This window comes from Panicum virgatum, chromosome 2K (genome assembly GCF_016808335.1).
Source record: "Panicum virgatum strain AP13 chromosome 2K, P.virgatum_v5, whole genome shotgun sequence".
In the NCBI taxonomy this organism is placed as follows: domain Eukaryota; kingdom Viridiplantae; phylum Streptophyta; class Magnoliopsida; order Poales; family Poaceae; genus Panicum; species Panicum virgatum.
In genome coordinates this window covers 4,125,822-4,146,852 of record NC_053137.1, presented here as the reverse complement: position 1 = coordinate 4,146,852, position 21,031 = coordinate 4,125,822, and the positions used below count along the sequence as shown (strand labels likewise).

The 21,031-nt window shown below is 44.8% G+C and overlaps 2 protein-coding genes across 5 annotated transcripts; both read left to right on the top strand.

Moving 5' to 3' along the window:
- Positions 1-1,516: 1,516 nt before the first annotated feature.
- On the top strand, positions 1,517-16,534 carry LOC120694961. The gene is made up of 23 exons (XM_039978299.1): positions 1,517-2,027; positions 3,288-3,350; positions 3,648-3,719; positions 3,806-3,913; positions 4,000-4,080; positions 4,223-4,276; positions 4,368-4,493; positions 4,580-4,669; positions 4,766-4,885; positions 4,971-5,087; positions 5,195-5,311; positions 5,411-5,467; positions 5,560-5,730; positions 5,846-5,919; positions 6,143-6,468; positions 9,909-10,026; positions 10,119-10,325; positions 11,029-11,248; positions 12,069-12,192; positions 13,310-13,653; positions 13,761-15,492; positions 15,790-16,031; positions 16,173-16,534. The coding sequence occupies exons 1-23, from the start codon at positions 1,857-1,859 to the stop codon at positions 16,230-16,232; spliced, it is 4,794 nt and encodes a 1,597-aa protein (XP_039834233.1). The 5' UTR covers positions 1,517-1,856; the 3' UTR covers positions 16,233-16,534.
- Positions 5,730-9,121, top strand: LOC120661891. Of its 4 annotated transcripts, none has more exons than XM_039940912.1 (4): positions 5,730-6,558; positions 7,085-7,285; positions 7,804-7,863; positions 8,616-9,121. In XM_039940912.1, exons 1-4 carry the CDS (start codon positions 6,307-6,309, stop codon positions 8,640-8,642), a joined length of 540 nt encoding a protein of 179 aa, XP_039796846.1. In that variant the 5' UTR covers positions 5,730-6,306; the 3' UTR covers positions 8,643-9,121. The 4 variants fall into 4 exon arrangements, with proteins under 4 accessions (XP_039796846.1, XP_039796830.1, XP_039796839.1 ...); XM_039940896.1 differs by having other exon boundaries at positions 8,602-9,121; XM_039940905.1 differs by having other exon boundaries at positions 8,480-9,121.
- Positions 16,535-21,031: the final 4,497 nt, after the last annotated feature.

Sequence of the window (21,031 nt, the reverse complement as noted above, 5' to 3'; positions counted from 1 at the left end):
CATCCTTCTACCTTCAGCTATGAGAAGTCAAAAATAATAATATAATAAATTGTATCCTTACTTACAAATTGAGGCAATAGAATCTAGGGCCACCTTGTATATATGAAAAAAAGGGATCATTTGACAAAAAGAGCGGCGTAACGGTGTGTAGGTGGTTTGTGTCCAATTTAAAACTCAAAAATAAATTCAAATAAAGACGGAACACAAGTTAAGCAAGACCCATTTGCATACACATCAATGCAAATTAGCACAAGCTAAAATGAAAAAGACCTCACGCCAAGGGCCAAAGAATTAAGCAAAAATACATAACACCATGACAAATTTAGAGCAAGCAATGCCAATATATGTGGACAAGCAGCATGGATTGATGTGTGTATTTTCCATGAGATTTCACAATAATCTAAAATAATGACGTGTTGCTTTTTTTGGTCGGCAGTCATCTGCCAAAGAAACAAACACGTATAAGGCACCGACGAGCATGCACACAAAATATTTGTTGTCACTCACTTTATAAGCTAGCATCGACTGCACACAATAAGATGAGGCAAAAAAAAAAAAACTAATTGACGTCACCAGTCACGCGGGAAACAAACCACCATCATATAAAACCGAGTGCACATGATTGTAGCACCAACATTGAGCAAAGCGGGATACAAGAAAAAACAAGCTAGAAGAGCCTACCCTAGTCCAGCACCATAGTCATGCATGTCACCAACATATATTTCATTGTCTAACGGATGTGGGAGGCCCATCATCTAACATAATACGTCCCAACAATCAAGCACTCCTCATCAATCATCATAGAAATCCACTCCTCACTATGGTCTTCTCTTGTAAAAACAAAAATAATTGTGCATCTATCTTTTCACCTTTTCTCTATTTTAACCCAAGGAGGATCAACCAAGGTGAAGTGTTTCTTCAAAAAAAAACCTCGTCACCAAGTGAAAACGTGGAGAGGAAAATGAGCAACCACCCGGGGTGCATTGCCGGGTGCCCCCAGCGGTTTCGTCCTCCCGGGCCCACACAGTCAGCATCAGTGGATCACGACTGCGCTTTGCTCCAAACGAACACACTACACGCGCGGAGGATCAGTCCTAAACAAAAGTTACCCTCAGCGACTGTTTCTTCTCCGCAAAACCGAATTATTTACTGGTATCAAAGTATTGTAAGCATAAAGCTTAAGGTTATAAATGGTGCATGAAAATTGCCTCAACAAACACTACTTGTACTTCAGTCCTAAAAAAACTATTAACCACAGTTTTTTTTCAATAAAAAAATTAATATCGTAGATTACTAGTATTAGCTTTAACCGAGAGGTGATTTAATTTAATCGAGAGGATGCGGTAAGCAGAGAAGTGCAGAAGGCTCCCGGAAGGCGCCACGCCGCCCACCCCGCGTCGCTCCGGTCGTCACGCGACGCGACCGCGCGCAGCGCTCCGCTCCGAGCTCTCCTCCTGGTTCTCTCCATCTCCATCCTCCCACACCCCTCCGCTCCCGCCTATAGATACCCCCCTCCCGTCTCCTCCCCACCTCCCCCTTCCTACCCACCACCACCACCGCCATTAGCCTCCTGATTCCCACGCCACCTAGTCCCGAGCCCCGTCCCATGCCCGCTTTGGAGGCGCGAGTGAGTGAGCAGAGCGAGGCCTGATGCGGCAGCGGCAGCAGGGGGAGGAGCACCAGGAGCTGTTCGTGCAGTGGAGGCCCTGCGACAAGAAGAGGTCCTAGGCCTCGAGCCGAGTCCGTCCTCGGATCCACTCATCCACTCGGGGCGCGCGTGAAGGCGCCGTCTTTCCGGCTCGCCGGCGGCGGCGGCGCGCGGCGGTGAGGACGGCCGGCCGAGGGGAGATCGGAAGATGAGCGTGTCCGTGGGGAAGACCCGGGTGGGGAGGTACGAGCTGGGCCGGACGCTCGGGGAGGGCACCTTCGCCAAGGTCAAGTTCGCCAGGAACGTCGAGACCGGCGAGAATGTCGCCATCAAGATCCTCGACAAGGAGAAGGTGCTCAAGCACAAGATGATCGCCCAGGTATGGATGGATGTGTGCACGCGCGCCATCGATTAGTTTTTGTTCCTCCCCTGTTTCGTCTTCCTGTTCCATTAGTTTTCCTCTGAAGACTGGAGCCGAAGACGAGATTTTTCTCTCGATCTCGATGCGTGTCTGATCATGCCCGCTTTCCGAGACGGTCTTCAATTCTTGCCGCGTCCGTTCTTGTGTCTTGTCATCACGCGCCGTTCCCCTTCAGTTCTTGCAGATTTTGGTGCTGTTTAGATCACAACTCGTAAACCTCGTAAATGTTAAAAAAACGTCACATCGAATATTTAGATACATGCATAAAGTACTAAATGAAGTCTATTTACAATATTTTTTTGCATGGATGAGCTGTAAATCGCGAGACGAATCTAATGAACCTACTTAATCCATGATTTGCAACAGTAATGCTACAGTAACCATCCGCTAATTATGGACTAATCATGGGTTAATTAGCATCATTAGATTCGTCTCGCGATTTACAATCCATATGTGTAAAAAGTTGTGTAAATATACTTCATTTAGTATTTCAAATTAGCAAGATTTCATCGCAAAAAAAAATTTCGTTCCATCTAAACATGCCCTTTATGGATATTTTGTACGAAAAGGGCCCGAAGTCAAAAAAAAAAACACGGCCGGGGTGAAACGGCCCCACCATATTTCATTAAGAGGAAGCGACCACGGTTTCTCCGACCGCGAAAAAACCTCATGAACCCTAACTCATGCCCAAAAAACCATGTCTTGCGGCGAGCACAAGCAAAAGAGATTTTTTTACCCCTGCACTGCTTGCCGAAAAATCCGTCCAAATCCGTCCCCAGCGGGGATCGAACCCGGCCGGCAAGCAGGGGCGCTACTGAGCGCCGCTAGCCAAGTCAGGCCGGCAAGCAGGGGCGCTACTGAGCGCCGCTAGCCAAGTCAGCCGGCAGGCCGTTCGCAAAAGGGTTGGAAGTCATGGGAAAGTGAAATTTACGTTCCTTTCCTTTATAGACCTTTCCTTCGCTGCTAAGCAGCTCTGTCAAAAATTTGTCTTCTTTCACAGATTTTCTCGAATTACCGCCATATGAAATCGAAATCGTTGAAAGATAAATGAAATCCAGCAGTAGCAGGCAGGTGAGCACGGGCGTCTCGGTCGCGTCTCGTGCGCGTTCGTTGGGACGCGTGCGTCGTTATTCGTTTGTTGGTTGGGATGGTCAAATTTGCCCTCTGACCTCGAGGCCTGGTTTCTGATTTTGATGCCCGTGATGTTTGCAATTGCAGATAAAGCGAGAGATCTCGACCATGAAGCTCATCAGGCACCCAAACGTCATCCGGATGTATGAGGTAGACCTTTTTTCCAAGCATTAATCCTATACGGAAAATCGTTCGATAAATGGATTTGAGGTTTCTGTAACCTTAAGCTAGGAGAACAGAGTAGAAATGGCTCAAGCCTGAATTTCCTGTGCTTCTTCCCACTAAAATCAATTTTTTTATTCTTCGCAAAAAAGATATGATGATGTTGGACTATACTGTGCTTTGTATGTACTGATTTTATTTGTCTTTATTGTTTTTCGATGGGTTTTACCTTTTGTCCCGCCTTTCGTGTCCCTGTCCACTAACTATGCGTGTCCTCTCGTGAAGGTGATGGCTAGCAAGACAAAGATTTACATAGTGATGGAGCTTGTCACCGGGGGTGAACTTTTCGACAAGATTGTGAGTGCCGGTCTTTTCTCAACATCTGAAATATACACTTTCCCCTGTGAGCATGTGATCAACTTAACTCGAATTCTGTGAATTAGGCTTCGCGTGGAAGGCTGAAAGAGGATGATGCGAGGAAGTATTTCCAGCAGGTGATCAATGCTGTCGATTACTGCCACAGCAGAGGCGTCTACCACCGTGATCTCAAGGTGGGTGCCTTTTACAGTTTATATAGATAACTGTTGCAGGTTCAGCAGAAAACTGTGTTTGATAGCGATTTACCTTTCTGTTTCAGCCTGAAAACCTTCTGCTTGATGCTAGTGGCACACTCAAGGTGTCTGATTTTGGATTGAGTGCGCTATCTCAACAAGTCCGAGTAAGTAAATTGGCTTTTCCTGATCATAAAGTGGACACAAACAATATTAGCATGAAGTAGTTAGTGTTTCCATGTTGATTTCATTTTTGCACTCTCACCTGATGATTGCAATATTTTTCAATATCCTTTTGTTAACTTGCAGGAGGATGGTCTGCTTCACACAACCTGTGGAACTCCTAATTATGTTGCTCCCGAGGTACTTCGCTACATCCATGATTTAAATTATGTGCTCAACTTCATTTGATTAAATATTTTGTACTCATGTTTCAATGCTCTTGAATGTACAGGTTATAAACAACAAAGGGTATGATGGAGCCAAGGCTGATCTATGGTCATGTGGGGTGATTCTCTTTGTCCTCATGGCAGGGTACCTCCCATTTGAAGATTCGAACCTTATGTCGCTTTACAAGAAGGTTGGCCACTCTCTACCATGGCAAGATGCCCTTAATTTTCCTTTTGCTCAATTGGTGCTTGAAACTTAGTCTGACCATTCATGCAGATCTTCAAGGCAGATTTCAGTTGCCCGTCTTGGTTCTCCACAAGTGCGAAGAAGCTCATCAAGAAGATATTAGATCCTAATCCTAACACTGTATGTTTATTATTCATTGTCACAATTTCATCATCCATTCAGTTCAAAATTATTCTGCATGATAGGTAACTGGTACCATTTTTATGGCTTGTGCAGAGGATAACAATTGCAGAGCTTATTAACAATGAGTGGTTCAAGAAGGGGTATCAACCTCCCAGATTTGAGACAGTGGATGTTAATTTAGATGATGTCAACTCCATTTTTGACGAATCTGGCGTAAGTTTAAGAATTATACAATTCATATTGCGCCTCGCAATGCAGTGTATGGGCATGGTAAATAAAATTGCTTCCATTAATGCAGGACCCAGCACAACTTGTTGTTGAGAGGCGAGAAGAGAGACCATCAGTGATGAATGCTTTTGAGCTGATCTCTACATCTCAAGGCCTCAATCTCGGCACACTCTTTGAGAAGCAAACGGTATGTTCATAATCTTAGGTGGCTCTGAACTTAAATTCAGAATAAAAACGTATAGTACGACAACCAGGTTACTTTTAGCTAATCAAACATCCATCAATGATCAATAGGGCTCTGTTAAGAAAGAAACAAGATTTGCATCAAGGCTTCCTGCAAATGAGATACTGTCGAAAATTGAAGCAGCAGCAGGACCCATGGGCTTCAATGTGCAGAAGCGCAACTACAAGGTAGTGGAAGTTATGAATTAAGATGGAGCACCCCGTTTGCATAGTTCCATTCGATCTGAGCATTATTCTGATGATAATTCACTTGAACCAAATCATCAGCTGAAGCTTCAAGGAGAGAACCCCGGAAGGAAAGGTCAGCTGGCCATTGCAACAGAGGTACTGCTTCCTGATTGCAATTTGGTCTGCTGTACTACTGTCCTTGGCTGGTGCTTAGACTGAAACACACACAACTACTTGTGATTCTGCAGGTTTTCGAGGTGACGCCTTCGCTGTACATGGTGGAGCTGCGCAAGTCCAACGGCGACACCCTGGAATTCCACAAGTTCTACCGCAACATCTCAAACGGGCTCAAGGACGTGATGTGGAAGCCGGATGGCAGCATCGTGGAAGGCAACGAGGCGCGGCACCGGAGGACACCGTGATGGATCTGCAACCAAGTTTTTTAGAAGTAGCGCTGCAGATAAAACTAGTCAGGGAACTGGTGGAACGAAGAAGCTTGTGACTGCTCTCTGTTTTAAGGTGCTTTCCGTGTAGAGGCGCTTTCATCAGACCAAAAGTATGGATAATGTGAATGAAGGAATGTGCAGAGTTTCCATAGGACTATCAAAGTAACGTTACTGAATGCATTGTTTACGGTCGAAATGGCTAGATCAGAGGCGGAAAACGGCGATCCTGAATCATCTCATAATAGTCACTGACGGAACAAAAAAGATTCACTTGGACGGTGCCTCATGCATGATCTTAAGAATTCTGAGCGCGGAACCCTAAACTCCCACTACTGCTGAATTCTGAGCGCGGCGATGGACTTCTACTCCGACAAATCGGACCCAGACATCGACGAGGACCCGCGGGAGACCTCGACGTGCTGCGCCGCTCCTGCATCCTATCTGTGGCCGACCCAGACGCCGTAGTCGCGCAGTTCTCCTGTGCCTGCCTCACTGGGCCCTCCACCCCCGCCCTCGCCGCGGCGACGACCCCGACGGCGGTGGGTGGCAATGGCCTCTCCTCGGACAACGATGAGCAGGAGGGCGAGGACCTGGCCCTTGTTCGCATCATCCGCAAGAACCTCCACCGAGTCAACAAGGCCTCGCCGGCCTCCTCGCTGCCGCCGGGCGACGCCCCGGGGGGCGGCGACACCTCCTCGCCACGCTCGATCTGCACGTGGCCGCCGTCTGACACGGAAGAGGATGAGGACGATCTCAAGACGCTCCTCGCCATCTAGCGCCGCTTCTCGCACTACCACTCCGGTGAGCCCCCTGCGATCCGCTTCGATCTTGTCTGCTTTTGGAATCGGAAATTGATACTCGCAGGGTCGCGTAGAAAATTGGCTTGTGGGCCTCTATGTGGTGCCAAATCATTTAGCAGTAAATTTCATGCTGGACGGACACCTGAAACTGAGAACATGAGTACATGACACAATTTTGATGACAACAGACAACAATTTGGTTATTGGAAACATGAATAGTTGTCCTCGCATTCTAGAGTTTATAGTCCTGCTCCAGTTTCTCGTTTTTGTGGAGGAATTTAAAAGACCAGTAATAAGTAAATATCAGCACATTGGAATGATGGACTGAAAAAATGGTGATCCCGTCCGCTACTATTCAGTTTTGCGTTCCAAATTCATTTTTTGTCCTCCAAGCTTTGGATGCTACTGGTTTGCTTGCTTCTGGACCCGTTCTTGAAGCAGGAGGTCATGGCTTTCTTCTCGACTGTTCTTAACCCTGCTATTGGTTAGATGCCTTACTTTCTTGCTGTGTTCATCGTGGATCGCAGGTCATTGTGTATGTTCGTCCCTGCACCAAGGAGGATGCCCACCATCTGTTCGTTGAAATGCTCAAGCTGTGGACATGCTGCAGCATCACGTCCTCTTGGCACACCCCACGATGCCATCGCAAACACATGGAGAGAGCGCAGGGTAGATTGAAGAACAGATGCATGCCAGATGGGTCGACATTGGTGCCCTTTGTGTCGATGGTTTGTTGCCCTTTGCCTACCTCAACAATTCTACTGCCTTTTGCCTGCTACTGAATATATCCATGAGGCTCCTGATCAAATTCATGGTTTGCTTGAACTACATTGTGATGTGATGACAATAAATTTAAGTGAACTAACTAATCATCCTGAAAGCAAAAAAAAAAAAAAACGCACAAATGCAGTCTCAGAAATTGCTTGCACTTTATAGAATGCGGTTGGTGATTCTAATATGTCATGTTTGGTTTGCACTATAAAGTTTAGATAGATGGAGGATGCTTTAATGCTTTATGCTTATCCCATTCAAAATGGTGGATACATGGTCCGAACAATTTCAAGTTTTTACATTTTAGAATAGAACTCTTATGAAGATTTGATTTGCTTGCATAATTTGCTTTGTGCTTTATAACAGACAATTCGCAGGATATCTGTGGTTGATTGGAATTGGAAGTTCCATTTTGTCACCTAGGAAAAGATAGGGCATAAAAACAAATGGTGCTATGATAAATTTTTTCACCCAGGGTATTTGTGCTTTTCGGGAACCATCATCATCTTGTGGTTGGACATTGAGGGATTGCCAGGTCAGTTAAACCAAATCCAAAGTACTGTTTTTTTTCTAGCGCGCAACACATATGAGCTTCCTCTATGGCCATTTTCTCCATCGTCCGTCACAGCACTGACATGCTTCAGGTTCTCTTCCCTGCAGGTATTCCATCTTGCCCTCCATGTGAACCCTTCTGATTCCGTTGATCAAATCTTGCTCATAAAAATCAAAATTTTCTCCATTGATTTGTGACTACATGGAATCTGATTTGGATGCACAAAAATGTGCCCTACTTCATTACGATTTTTATTTGTCACTGAAAATGGAGATGCATTTATTTAGTCCATATTCGGTCATAATGGAAGAAATGGTGATAAATTGAAATGGATCTTCAGTGTCATATCACAAGTTACTGGCCATACTTATGTGTCTAGATTGCACATCAAGTTCATTACATCAATCCATTCAGTTTTCTGTCTGATTGATGTCACTTCCTTCACTAGATATCAAAAGAAGGAAGATGCCACAATGATCAGTACTATTATGATAGCTATCAATCATCCATACTTTTTTTTTTTGCATGGTGTAATTTAGTAACCGATCATCCATGACTGGACTGTAGTTTAGTAAGCCAAACAAGCAGCTTTTTGCAGGTTGTACAAGGGAATGAAGAAAAAGGAGGAGATTTGGCAGTAAAATCAGTTTCTCGATCTCACTAGCGAGGTCGTGTGTGTTTTGTGAATGCTCTGCTATCGAGTTCTAATGGTGATTGCAGTGTGGTGCTTGCAGATTTTCAGGGACAACGAGGGGCAGTAACTTGCAAGCGATTCGCATGAACAGCTGCTGATCTACATCCCCTTCATGCATGTGTGTTGGGGCTAGATTGGTGCCCAATTGACAGGTTTAGTTGAGTGGGTATGCTTTCGGTATGCAACTCAAGGGCACAGACATATTGTCATATTGACGATAAGGGAAAGGAGATTTGCGAGGAAGCTGCTTAAGGGCCATGTTACCTTTATCCATGTCCATTCTGCTCCACGATTGGACATCTTGCTTATGCTTTTCCTCTAACCACCTATTGGCCTATTGAACAATCATGAAGATAACATATCAAAGTTATGTAGCCACGACGTGGCCTTGCCACAGCAAGAGATTGTGTGAATAAGATGGTTGCCAAACTTTTTGGGCATTCGGCTGACACTCTTACTGATTGTTAACTGATTGATGGCTTGTAGCCAATTGTACATGTACACATCGCGGGCGTAAATGAAATTAAAATCAGGATTGCTTGTGCCTTTCCAGGTGTCTGGTTGTGTTTATCCCTTAGATATGAGCCTGATCATATTATTTGTGTTGCTCATCATATTATTTATGTTGCTCGTACTTTGGGTATTACTGTAAAATTTTATGGCCGCCCGTAGCAACGCACGGGCACGAACCTAGTAGTAGTAATTCACATGGACTTTGCTGCTCCTCCAAACTAGCTGTTGCCCTCCCTATGGTCAGTGGAGCTGGCCTGCATGCTCACAGTAGGGCCATGCGAGATTCTTTTTTTCCCTTCTTTTTTTATTTTTTTACTTTTGTTTTTCCTTCTAAGGCCGGACGTTTACCGGAAGATCTATATACGGCAAACATTTTGCTATTTTGTCAATCTACAGTTCGTGTCGACGCGGCGGAACTTGTTCTTGCATGGGACATTGGTAATAAAAAAACTCGATCTATGGGGGAAGAAACCCCTAGCATTGAATAAGAGAAGACATCTTACATAGACCCGGAAAACCCCTGCCGCACCCTTACACGAGTGCGTTGTTGACCGTGTGAGTGCGGGCCGGGACCTTCCTTTCGTGCTTTGGCAATGCAGCATTGGTAATAAAGAGGGCGATGTTTTCTTTGCACTTATGATACAAAGTTTTGGCCTTGGCAGCACATATGAATCTTTTTCTCTTTATAAGAGAAGAGGGATGGCAATTGGCAAGGTGTGTTGTTATGCTTTTCAAGTGTGTAAAAATATATTTATTGAGGGGTGTGTGTAAAAATATATGTTAACCAAATTTGGTCACTGGGTCCTGGTGGCCCTTGAAGTGTTTGGTGGGTCAATAGCTGAGACCACCCAGCCCAGGCAGGAGGAGGAGCCGAAAGCCCAAGGGAGGTCCATTACGGCCCAGTCAGCTTCTGCCGAACTCAACGGCGCGAGCCCACGGTAAGCAGCCGGCCGGCCGCCGTCGCTTGGACCGGACGGACTAGTGGAGGTGGAGCGGATCCCCGGCTTGGCATCGCCATCGCATTACAGTGATCCTTCGCACACGCCGCGCTCGCCCTGCCAGCTGACCTGCTCTGCTCCGCCCGACCCGACCCGACGCGGCCTCCTCCCCCGACGACCCTCCCCCAGAGCGAGCGACCGGAAGCCGCGATGCGCGAGGAGGTGCGGAGCTCGTCGGCGGCGCCGCCCGACCCGCCGCCCGCGCGCTCGGCCTCGCCGCCGCCCACTCCCGTCGCCAGGTAACGCTCAGCCTTCCTCTCGCGGCCCCGCTCGCTGCCGCTGGGCCGGATCGGGTTCCGGCGGCGGCGCGGCGCTCCGCGCCTGGCGGATTTCGAGGTTCCGCGCCGGATTCGCTGCCCTAGTGGTTGCTGCGAGGCGCGCAGGTCGGAGGGTGGGGGCGTTGGTTAAACCCTAGGCACTGCAATCTGAGAAAATTTCCTCTTTTTTTGGTGGGGCCTCGTGCGGAATTTGGGAGTTGGCTTCCTTCTTGCTGGTTATTCTAGCATCAAGTGTGCGGCTTCTGTAGCATTTATCTTTATACTCATGGTGCGGTTTCACGCCGGCCTTTTTGTCGAAATAAGTGATTTTGGGGGTTCTTGTTCATCCTGTTCCGTCTTAGTACCTTAGGTGGATGCTGGAATTTGCTACTTAACATGATGAGCTTATGTAACTGTTAGCTCTCCAGTTTTTATGGTTTTACTTCAGCGATAGAAAACGTCAGCTGAATCGACCCAATTTTTATTTATTTATTTATTTACCTTCATTCAAGTGAACCCAATTCCTGAGCCAATGGGATCAAGTACCGCTAAGACGTATAACCCATGTCAAACTAAGATGTAATCTTTTCTGTGTTGATATATGCTTAACCTGTACCATAATACTATGTATCATTCTGTTTCCGTCCTGCCTGTACTAAAGTTCCTTTCCCCCCTTTCTTTGCAGTTCCGCTGGTGCTTCATCACCTCCTGCACAAGGCAGTGACCAAGTCTCCAAGGCGGGGTCGTCTCATGTCGTTCCACCTGCTTCTCAACCCGCACTTAGTACTAATGCTGATGGAGCTGCTGCGGATTTCTTTCAATCATCATGTAGACCGTGGGAACGAGGCGACTTGCTTCGGCGCCTGGCCACATTTAAGCATTCAACATGGGCTTCTAAGCCAAAGGTCATTTATTTGTTCACTGGGCTCTTCCTAGCTAGTTGTATTGTAAATTTTAAACTAACCAGTCATCAACTGATGATTTCTGATGTGGTGTTTTCTTGCACTTTCCTATGTACATTTGCTTAGAATCCCCCTCCCCCTAAATGCTGGCCTGGAACAATTGAATAATCAGAACTGTGACAAACTTGCTTATGGTAGTCAATCTCAGGCTAAGGCATATATTTCCTATCAGAATATATGCTACAATGTTAGTCCCTCCGGTTTTCCTTATATATATATATATATATATGATGTTTTAGAATTTTGAGCAATTGCACATGACAAATGTATGCCCCTGCTAAACTTATGTCTCTTTCTATGTTACTAAATTCTGTCGTGTACAAACTTGTAATTGTAACGCCTATAAATGAGGCAGGACCATTTTATAAAATATGGTTATTTCTCGTATTGAAATCCAATAATATCAAATGAAAAAGAACCTTTTCTCCTCCTAAAATGTGAACTACAAAAGAATGTAGAGAGTAATTTTTGTCTTGAATATGTCTGATTTCCTGACTTGGAAACATGCTATTTTTTCCACTATATTCCTTGATCTACATTGAGACATTATTGAACTTGAACATATCCTTTTTAAGCAGCTGGCAAGTTAAAGGTGTTTATGTCTACATGTTTGGTGTTCTATGCTCTCTTTGGAATGTCCAACTTAGATTGTATGACCCCCATGTTAATTGTTTGCCATTTTTGAGTTCTCAAAATTAAAAGAAGATAAAATAGACACAGCTGTTTATTTGAAAAAGGAACGCTATTGACTTAACTTTTATAGGCTGCTAGTTCACTGGCTTGTGCTCAAAGAGGCTGGGTGAACATTGACGTGGACAAGATTGAGTGTGAATCATGTGGTGCACATCTTATATTTACTGCATTGACATCCTGGTCCCCTGCTGAAGGTATGCTCTGAATCAACAAAGTTTCATGTATGTTTTTTGAAGTTAAGCTATCTGGTTTTCCTTAACATGTTAGGTGCAAAGGTTGTCATAACTAACTGTAGAGAATAATCAGAGCCAGTGAATGCTGCAAATAAGGGAACTAACTTGTTCAAAGTCACGGATTTCCTTTTATTACATAATCTGTTGCATATTGCAAGCTCCCTGCTTATTTTGTTGATTGCTAGATTTTCCCCCCTAAATAAACAATAAACTGTTTGCTGAATTTACTATTTATACTTCTACAAACTCAGTAGATGAAGAGAGTGTGTTTTGTGTTCTCTGTCTAAACTTCATACAACAAGAAATGGCATTAAGTTCCAAATTTGCTCTCAGTCTAAAGTTCTTACGACAAGAAATGGAATTAAGTTCAAAATTTGTTATCCTGTTTGTTGCAAGCTAAAGTGATTCAACTTGTTTGCAGTTTATGGTTCAATCTGTTTTATATGATAAAGCTGGAATCCCCAGCATTTATCTGCTCCTTCAATGTTGTCCTGTAGACTTTGTTTCCAACAAAAGATGGTTAAGCTTCCTTCAGTTAAAAAAAAAAACTGCAGAAGGGAGCATCGACTTGATTTGATTTGTTAAAAACAGATGCATGAATGCGCCTCAACAAATGCTGACTGGTCATCTGCTTGATTAGCTTGTTCTCTGAAGGGCCCTGAGATTTTGACGCTGCTTAATGCCTATTCGCATGGGCAAGGGATATTAGCTTTTCAAAATTATGTGACAGAGGATGCACATATATAAATATATTTGACAGCTAACCACATTGAGTTTATTGGACAATTGATATTGACTGAATTTTTTTTGCTTATGACATCTGATATTATTTAGCATTCTCAATCTGAACATCTATGCTACTTTATCTTTGGAAGGTAATAGGAGTTAGTTTAGGTTCTTAGTGCTGATGTACTATTTTAAGTTATTGATAGAGCCACAATATCTAAATTTCTGTCAGGTATTACTTCTGTTTTTTGCTACTTGTTAAGCTGGGCATGTATTGCTAGTATTTCCTCATAAAATGAAACATGTTTGTCCTGTGAGCTCTAACTTCCTTGACCTTTATGTTATGTTGTAGTTGCAAATGCTGGGGAAGCTTTTGCTGAGCAGCTTGATGCATCACACCAGAATGATTGTCCCTGGAGGGGGAATAGCTGTGCTGATAGCCTGGTCCAGTTCCACCTTACCCCATCAGCTCTTGTTGGTGGTTTTAAAGATCGATGTGATGGATTGTTGCAGTTTGCATCTCTTCCTGTTATTGCCTCGTCTGCAATTGAGAGTATGAAGCTCACTAGAAGCGTTCAAATTGATCGTATCTTATCCCAGTCCGTTACAATTTTGTCTGGGGAGCTGGGTTATAGAACAGACAGTACAACTGGAATTGATATCAGCCAACAAAATGAAAGCTGCTGCTACTCTCAAGTATTATCTCTTGTCATTGAGCCTTGTTGCTTTTTTTTTGTTGCTGTATTTATTTTCAGAACTCGTATCTTTATTTGATCTAGGCCACTCCCATCTGATTGATATAGGCACAGAAGCTTATTAGCGTTTGTGGATGGGAGCCTAGATGGCTTCCAAATGTTCAAGATTGGGAAGAAAATTCGACACGCTCTGACAGAAATGCAGGCTCAGCTGAACCAGATGGCCAATTTCATTCCCGATTTGCTGAGAATCGTCAAAGTTCATACTCTGCATCAGTTAAGAAAGAGAAGGGAAAAGGCAAAATGCGTGTCAAAGATTCTGGATGCAGCATGAGATCACCTCTGCTGGATTGCAGCTTATGTGGAGCTACAGTGAGAATTTGGGACTTCAAATCTGTGCCACGCCCTTCTCATTTTAGTCTGAATAACATCGACATGCCTGATACAGGAAGGAAGCCTGTGTTGATCCGTGGAATTAGTGCTACTAGTGGGATCAATGGATTGGTTGCTGAAGGAGGGGAGAAAGAAAATGTTGAAGGACGTGATGAGGCAGGTACTGATGAGTGTAAGTCTGTGTCAACTGCTCAAGTTGACTTAAATCTGACAATGGCTGGAGGTTTGCCATCTAGCCATTCTGCATTGCCCCCGATGCATGGGCATTTCAATTATGGAGGAATGGGAAGAGATCTCATCATTGGGCAGCCTACTGGAAGCGAACTTGGGGGCCATGCAGCCTCATTTGAATCTCGGGGCCCCAGTTCAAGGAAGCGTAACCTTGAGGAAGGTGGGAGTACAGCTGACAAGCCAATAAACAGGCTTCAGCCTGCTGACAGCATAGAGGGAACCGTTATTGACCGTGATGGTGATGAAGTTGATGATGCCGCACATGATTCTGGTGATCGGAGCAAAAGGCCTCGTGGTTTTAATCTTTTTGATATCAATCGCCCATCTTCTTCAGGAGCTGGTCCCAGCAGAAACTTAAGCTTTGACCTGGATATAGATGTTAATAGGTTTGATACATCTAATGCTGAGGGCCCATCTGCCCTTCATAACCCATTTCCAAAGGATTCTATGAGGGAATCTTCTGTTATTGCAATGGATACTGTTCACAGTGCAGAGGAAAATTCAATGGAGAGTGTTGAATACCATCCATGTGATGGTGATGATGTTAATAAGCCTTCTAGTGCACTCAGGAGTGGTGGAATGAGTGAGGCATTAGATCTCAATTATAGCAACCAAGCACAGCAAAGCAGTTTTGTACAGCCTGCTGCTGAAACTGAAAGTAATGCAAGGGAGATAGGTGGCAGTAGTATGAATGGAGGGGAAGAAGTCCTCAATGTAGAAACGACGCCTGCCTCTGCTAGAGATCAGTTTAGCCTGGGGGTTAGTGGAGGGAGTGTCGGGATGGGTGCAAGTCATGAAGCTGAAATTCATGGGACTGATATTTCTGAGCATAAAACTGGTAGCGTTGTTGGAGATGCTGATCCAGTTCCTGAGCTCGTTGAGACTATGGGCCACACTGGCGAGTCAACCCCTGGACCTATGTTGATGGACGAGTTTGCCCCTGAAGAAGTTACTCGAGAAGATCCTCGTGGTGATAGCCAAGATATGGCGTCTCGGTTAGCAGTTCGAGCTGACAGTGGTTCAAAAGTTTGTGGCTCAACTAAAGCTGATTCTGTTGAGAGTGGAGAGAAGATGAGTCATGCTGTAGGTCCGGAGAATAGTGCACATCCTTCTCTCTCTTGCAACGCAAGAGTTTTTTCTGGCATTGATGCATCGAAAGAGGAAGTGACTGGTATAATGCTGACTAATGATGATTATGATCCAGGAAATGGGCTAGGTACTTCTACATCTATCTTTTCACTAGCATACATTTGCTGTTATTTTTTGTGCTTACACGGTGCATATACCCTTCTGTTGATCTACATTCAGTCTTGCTCATGAAAAACTGTCTTTGCCATAGGCGATTATGTTCATTATACATAGTCTTAAGTTTCCTCAAACTGCTGAATTTTCGTAACTGCACTCTTCCATTCTTTGTGCATGTTTGTTTTTGCCACTCCAGGTCATTTTCATCAGCAAAACTATATTTTTATCTAGATATGCCATTCACCGTGTCCTTACATTTGATTGTCAGGAGCAACAAATGGAGAAAACGATTATGAAACAGATCTTCCAGATTTTGATCCAATAAAACAGCACAATAATTACTGTCCATGGGTAAATGGAAATGTTGCTGCTGCATGTTGCATTAATACTGGTTCGAGCACAGCGCTTTCTGGCTGGCAGCTCACAGTAGACGCCATCGAGACATTGCAGTCTGCAGGCCAAGCTCAGAATCAGACAATGCAGTCAGACTCTGCGGCTTCATTATATAAGGTACGGGCTGCTTCGGGCGGGTCTAATTATGCTATCATCTTGCTCATGCCTTGCTGGCTGGCTGCTCAGAACCACATGATGCCTTTCAGCAAATTTCTTAATCATCCAGCCCTCTTTAGCGCATTCCATTCTGTCTCTCAGGATGATCACGCCCCACCCAGGCGGAAGCTGCTGAAAAGGGCAAACCACAGCAGGAGCTGATCCTCAGATCTTCTCATTTGGCATACTCGAAATTTGCCAACAATTTCTCTCTGCTCGTATGGTTCTGATGGATGTCTACTTCAACGACACTGGTTCTGTGATTTGTGAAACTAGGTTGCAGTGGAGAGCTCAAAAAACAAACCATCATGTGGTCGTTTTTTTTTGAGTCAAACATACCTGTATTAACGATTAAGAACCGTACAAGATGCGTCCGAATACAGGGACCGACGAACAGGAAACAACGGACAGCTGTTTCGACTGAATTGCACAAAAGCCCTTAAGAAACAGAAAATTACAATTAAGCCCCTGGACTCTGTGCCTGTCGAAACCTCCAGAAAACGAAGCCACCGGCCACCGCCGGAAGCCTGTCGCCACCGTGCATGGATCAATCGAATCCCCATCGCCAAAGCTTTGAATAGAGCCGCATGAGATGCCTCCATGAACGAGATGATGCCACCACAGTTCATCCATCGGCTAGGGACGCGCCCCAAGCTTCGAAGATCCTGGATAAAGCTCGTCGGCCACCAGTGTACAGTCGAGCTTGCTCCACTCTCCCACCGTTCAAGAATACCCAAAGCAGCTGCTCCTTCCTTGAGACCAAAAGCTAGTAGACACACCTCCCAATTAGGCAGATGACCCGCCGGCAGACTACTACTAAACAGAACCTCCACACCGGGAGGACCACCTCCACGGACTCGCCGTTGATGCCGGAGAGGAGCACCAACGGGGCGAGAAAGAGTCCGAGAGGAACTATTCCTACACGCTGCCACCACCATCGCCTCGTCGACGCCGCATGGACACCAAAACCTAGATGAGCTAGGACCTAAGCTACGCTCCGGCGGCGGCAAATGCGCCACCTTTTTTCGCCCCTTTCAACTGTAGATGGGTGAGAGGATTCTGGATACAAGGGTGGCGTGGCTTGAGGTTGCTAGAGTGGTAGTGGGCTCGCGATCTCAATTATTCCCGATACAAGGGTTGAGCGGGTTTAGGCTTGACAAGGGTTTTCAAAACTTTATTATGCATGCTGCAGAAATCTAAGAAATTTCTTAACGCTCGAGATTCTGAAGAGTTCTAGCAAATCCAAATCATAGCTGTTCACAAACATAAAAGAAAACACACACTCAATCCTTCTCTCCAGCATGCCAACACTGTTCACGTCCTACACCCAATCCTTGCCAACATTGTTCACGTTCTACACTCAATCCTTGTCAACGTTGTTCATTTACTTGGCTTCCTCGGCGCCGGTGTTAGTGTCACCGCGAGCCTGGTCGTTGGCGCCGCCCTTGGCCTCCTCTGCCGCGGTGCCGTTGCCATCCTTCTCTTTGAGGCTGCTCTCAGACTTGTGCGCACCGGCACTGGTGTTGGTGCAGGTCTTATCATTGAGGATCTCCTTGACCTTCTCCACTGCAGTGCTACTGGCAGCCACTGTCAGCCTCCGCTGCCGCTGTCATTCTTCTGCTTGAGGCTGCTCTTGGACTTGTGCGTGCCGGTGCCGGTGCCGGTGCCGGTGCAGGCCTCATCATTGACATTGTGCTTGACCTTCTCCTCATCATTGAGATCGTCCTTGGTCTTCTCTGAGCCGGTGCCGCTGCCGCTGCCGAACTTGTTCTTGACGGCTTCCTGTCTACTGGTCTTGCGGTGAGGACTGTGACTATGATGTTGAGGACTATGCATAGTATTTGCCTGTCGGTCTCGAGGCGCCTCTCCTCCGGATGATAATCCCTAAAAAATAAACATTTCAACAATCAAATCCACGGTCTGCAGCTAGATATATAGCGTGTGCAAAACCAGTCAATCTTACATGATGCAACGTGTGCGAATTCTACTAGTTCTTGGCAAGCAGCCTGATGATTTGGAGATTCTGTCACGTCAACTTGCCCTTGAGCTCCTGATCGAACTTGCAGTTGCAGGCAACAACTACTTCCTTCTGCGCCTCCGTAGTGAGGGCCTCCTGGGTCGTCGCGGTGGTGGCCTTGCCTCCGTTCCCCGCCTCCTCGGCGGCGTGCCGATGGATTTGATTGACGACCCTAACTAACTCATTTAGCGGTTTTGTAAATATCATGTGTGAAGAAATTGACGATCCTAACTAACTCTATACGATAACTCAACTCTTTATTCACCATAACTTAAGACAACACAGAACTTTTGCACTCTTTATGTAGCTACCATACCATGATACTACTACACTACATGTCAACCTTGCCATCTCCTGCTTGAGATCTCTTATGCCATGGTATGACAAGAAGGGATGGAAGTACCCCTATTTATAGGACTCCATGGCTCATATGATTTCTCAGACTTATCTAACCATACAAAATATCTAACTCTAAATTTTTCTCAGACTTATCTAACCATACAAATATCTAATTTCTAGAGTATTTCATATTTTACCATGAAGCATGGTAACCATGATTTATGTATACTCTCTAATCTTCTAGAAGCTTATCACAATTATGCATTTCTATTTCAACACTATGTATAAATCTATGAGTAATTTTACCATGAAGTATGGTAACCATGGTTCATGTATACTCTATAATCTTCTAGAAGCTTCTCACAATTGGGCGAGAGTTGCCTCCGCTGGCGCCGATCGCGCCCACTCCGCCTGCGCCGATTGGCGACCTCGCCATCGCTCCGACGGCCGTGCCCGTGATGATCGCGACCTTGCCTTCAAGGAGAAAACAAAACTCCGGCAACTCCTGCGGGCGTGCGGAGCGCGGATGCGGCGCGTGATGTGCGGGCGTGGCGATGCGAGGCGGGCGTGGCGATGCGAGGCGGGCGTGGGCGAGAGTTGATCGGATAGCGTCAGGATCGCACGCGATGGACCGATCATCGCGAAACTGACGGGGGCGGGGGATGGGACGACGACGAAACGAAACGATCACACTAGGTTGGATGACGAACGTAGAGAAGAGATAGAGATAGAGACGACACTCTTATAGCATTTTCATTAAGACCGGCCAAAAGCGCACTGCAGCAGTTTGTAGTAATCCACTAATCCTCTGGTACTAGTAGCTAGAATGGTTGTCTGTTTCAAGATTTTCACTTTTCACGGAAAGAGGTCGTAAGAGTCAAAGTTTATTGATCCCCTCTAGGCCTCTACCCCTTGGTGGCAGCTCCGAGCTTGGACGGATTCCATGCCGTTCGTCATATATAGAAGCTAGCTGAAGACCTACACGAGCTCAAAACAGCAGGCAACAGCCGTGTCCAAAGTTCGTTAGCTGTCCCCTTCATCTCGCCCGTTTAATTAGTGCTAGCTCTCTATCTTCCACACACACACACACACATTGGCAGACAAATAAAACCAGGTAGTTATTTTAATTTGCGGGTATATATGATCAGTGCACAGTTTAAATGATCATCTTGCAATTACATAATCAGAATTAAGTAGTAGCAGAACTGGCGCCATCATCGCGAGAGAGATGGGGACTCGGGAAGGGATGAGGGATATCGATCGGATAGGAGGCCGTGCCATGTCCACGACACCACAATGCTGAAACAGCGACGGATGGACCGTCGGTATAAGCTGTTATACCTACGATAGTCCGTCGATATAAATTTATATTGACGGATAGATCTCGCCGGTGCTAGTCCTGTCGGTAAAAGTTTTTACAGACGGACTCTACTTATACCAACAGACTGTCCGTAACAAGTTATACTACGGACAGTTTGATGTTAAAAGTTTCTTTACCGACTGACCATCCAACGCGATAATTTTAATTGTAAAAGAACTAAAGCTCATTTAATCGCACTTTAATTAGTATACAATGAGAATATTGATTCATAACAAGGTCCCAATGTAATTCCAGGCAAACATTCGATTCAATAAGTGGTCCATACAACATATAGTCATACATTCGATTCAACTAGTGGTCCATACAACATATAGTCATATATTCAGCACACCATCCATACAAGCCAAGAGTCAAGATAACAACTGCTAACAGAGTTCTACACTACATATGGAAAAGGAATGACATTGAGAAATAAACAGTAAGTTGCAGTGAGGTATACTATATGCGGTAATAATTTCTGAACAGCTAACTGATTTCCAGCATCAAGAGTTACTTGATATCTGCAAAATAAATAGTAAGGTGTTAACAATAAGAAATAAAGAGCAAGAGAGCCCTGTGACGATGACAGATCCCCTCCGTACAAGGCAAAGGCAAAGGCAAAGGATAGGATTGTTGCTGTACGTTCAGAAAAATCAGGAGGGCAAGATAAAATTTGTGTCCTTTACCAAGCTATATGAGGAAAATCTGCAAACAAAATAGATAATTGGTGGAACCTGAAAAACTTGTAGACTTCATGTCAATATAGAACTAATAGAAAATGGCATGGTTAAACAGATACCGGTCATCAAAATCAAATCATAAACCATCTTTAGTCTATTGACACCATCAAATTCTGATATATCACAATGCAACTAAATCTGAGCATGAATTTATATCAATAATAGCATGTTCTAACGACATTATGCAGTACTCCCTCCGTTTCAAATTATAAGACATCCCAAGAATCTTGGAGAGTCAAATTAATCTCAAGTTTGACCAAGATTATAGAGAGAAATATAAAGATTTATGATATCAAATTGATGTACTATGAAAATATAACTAATAAAAAATCTAATGGTACTTAGTTTATATAATAAATATCATTATTCTATTATATAAATTTGGTCAAGCATAAAAAACTTTGACTCTCCAAGATTGTTGGAATGCCTTATAATTTGGAACGGAGGGAGTACATTACGCCGCAAGCCATGTGTAGCCTGTTCTTAAATTGCATAATCTAACACC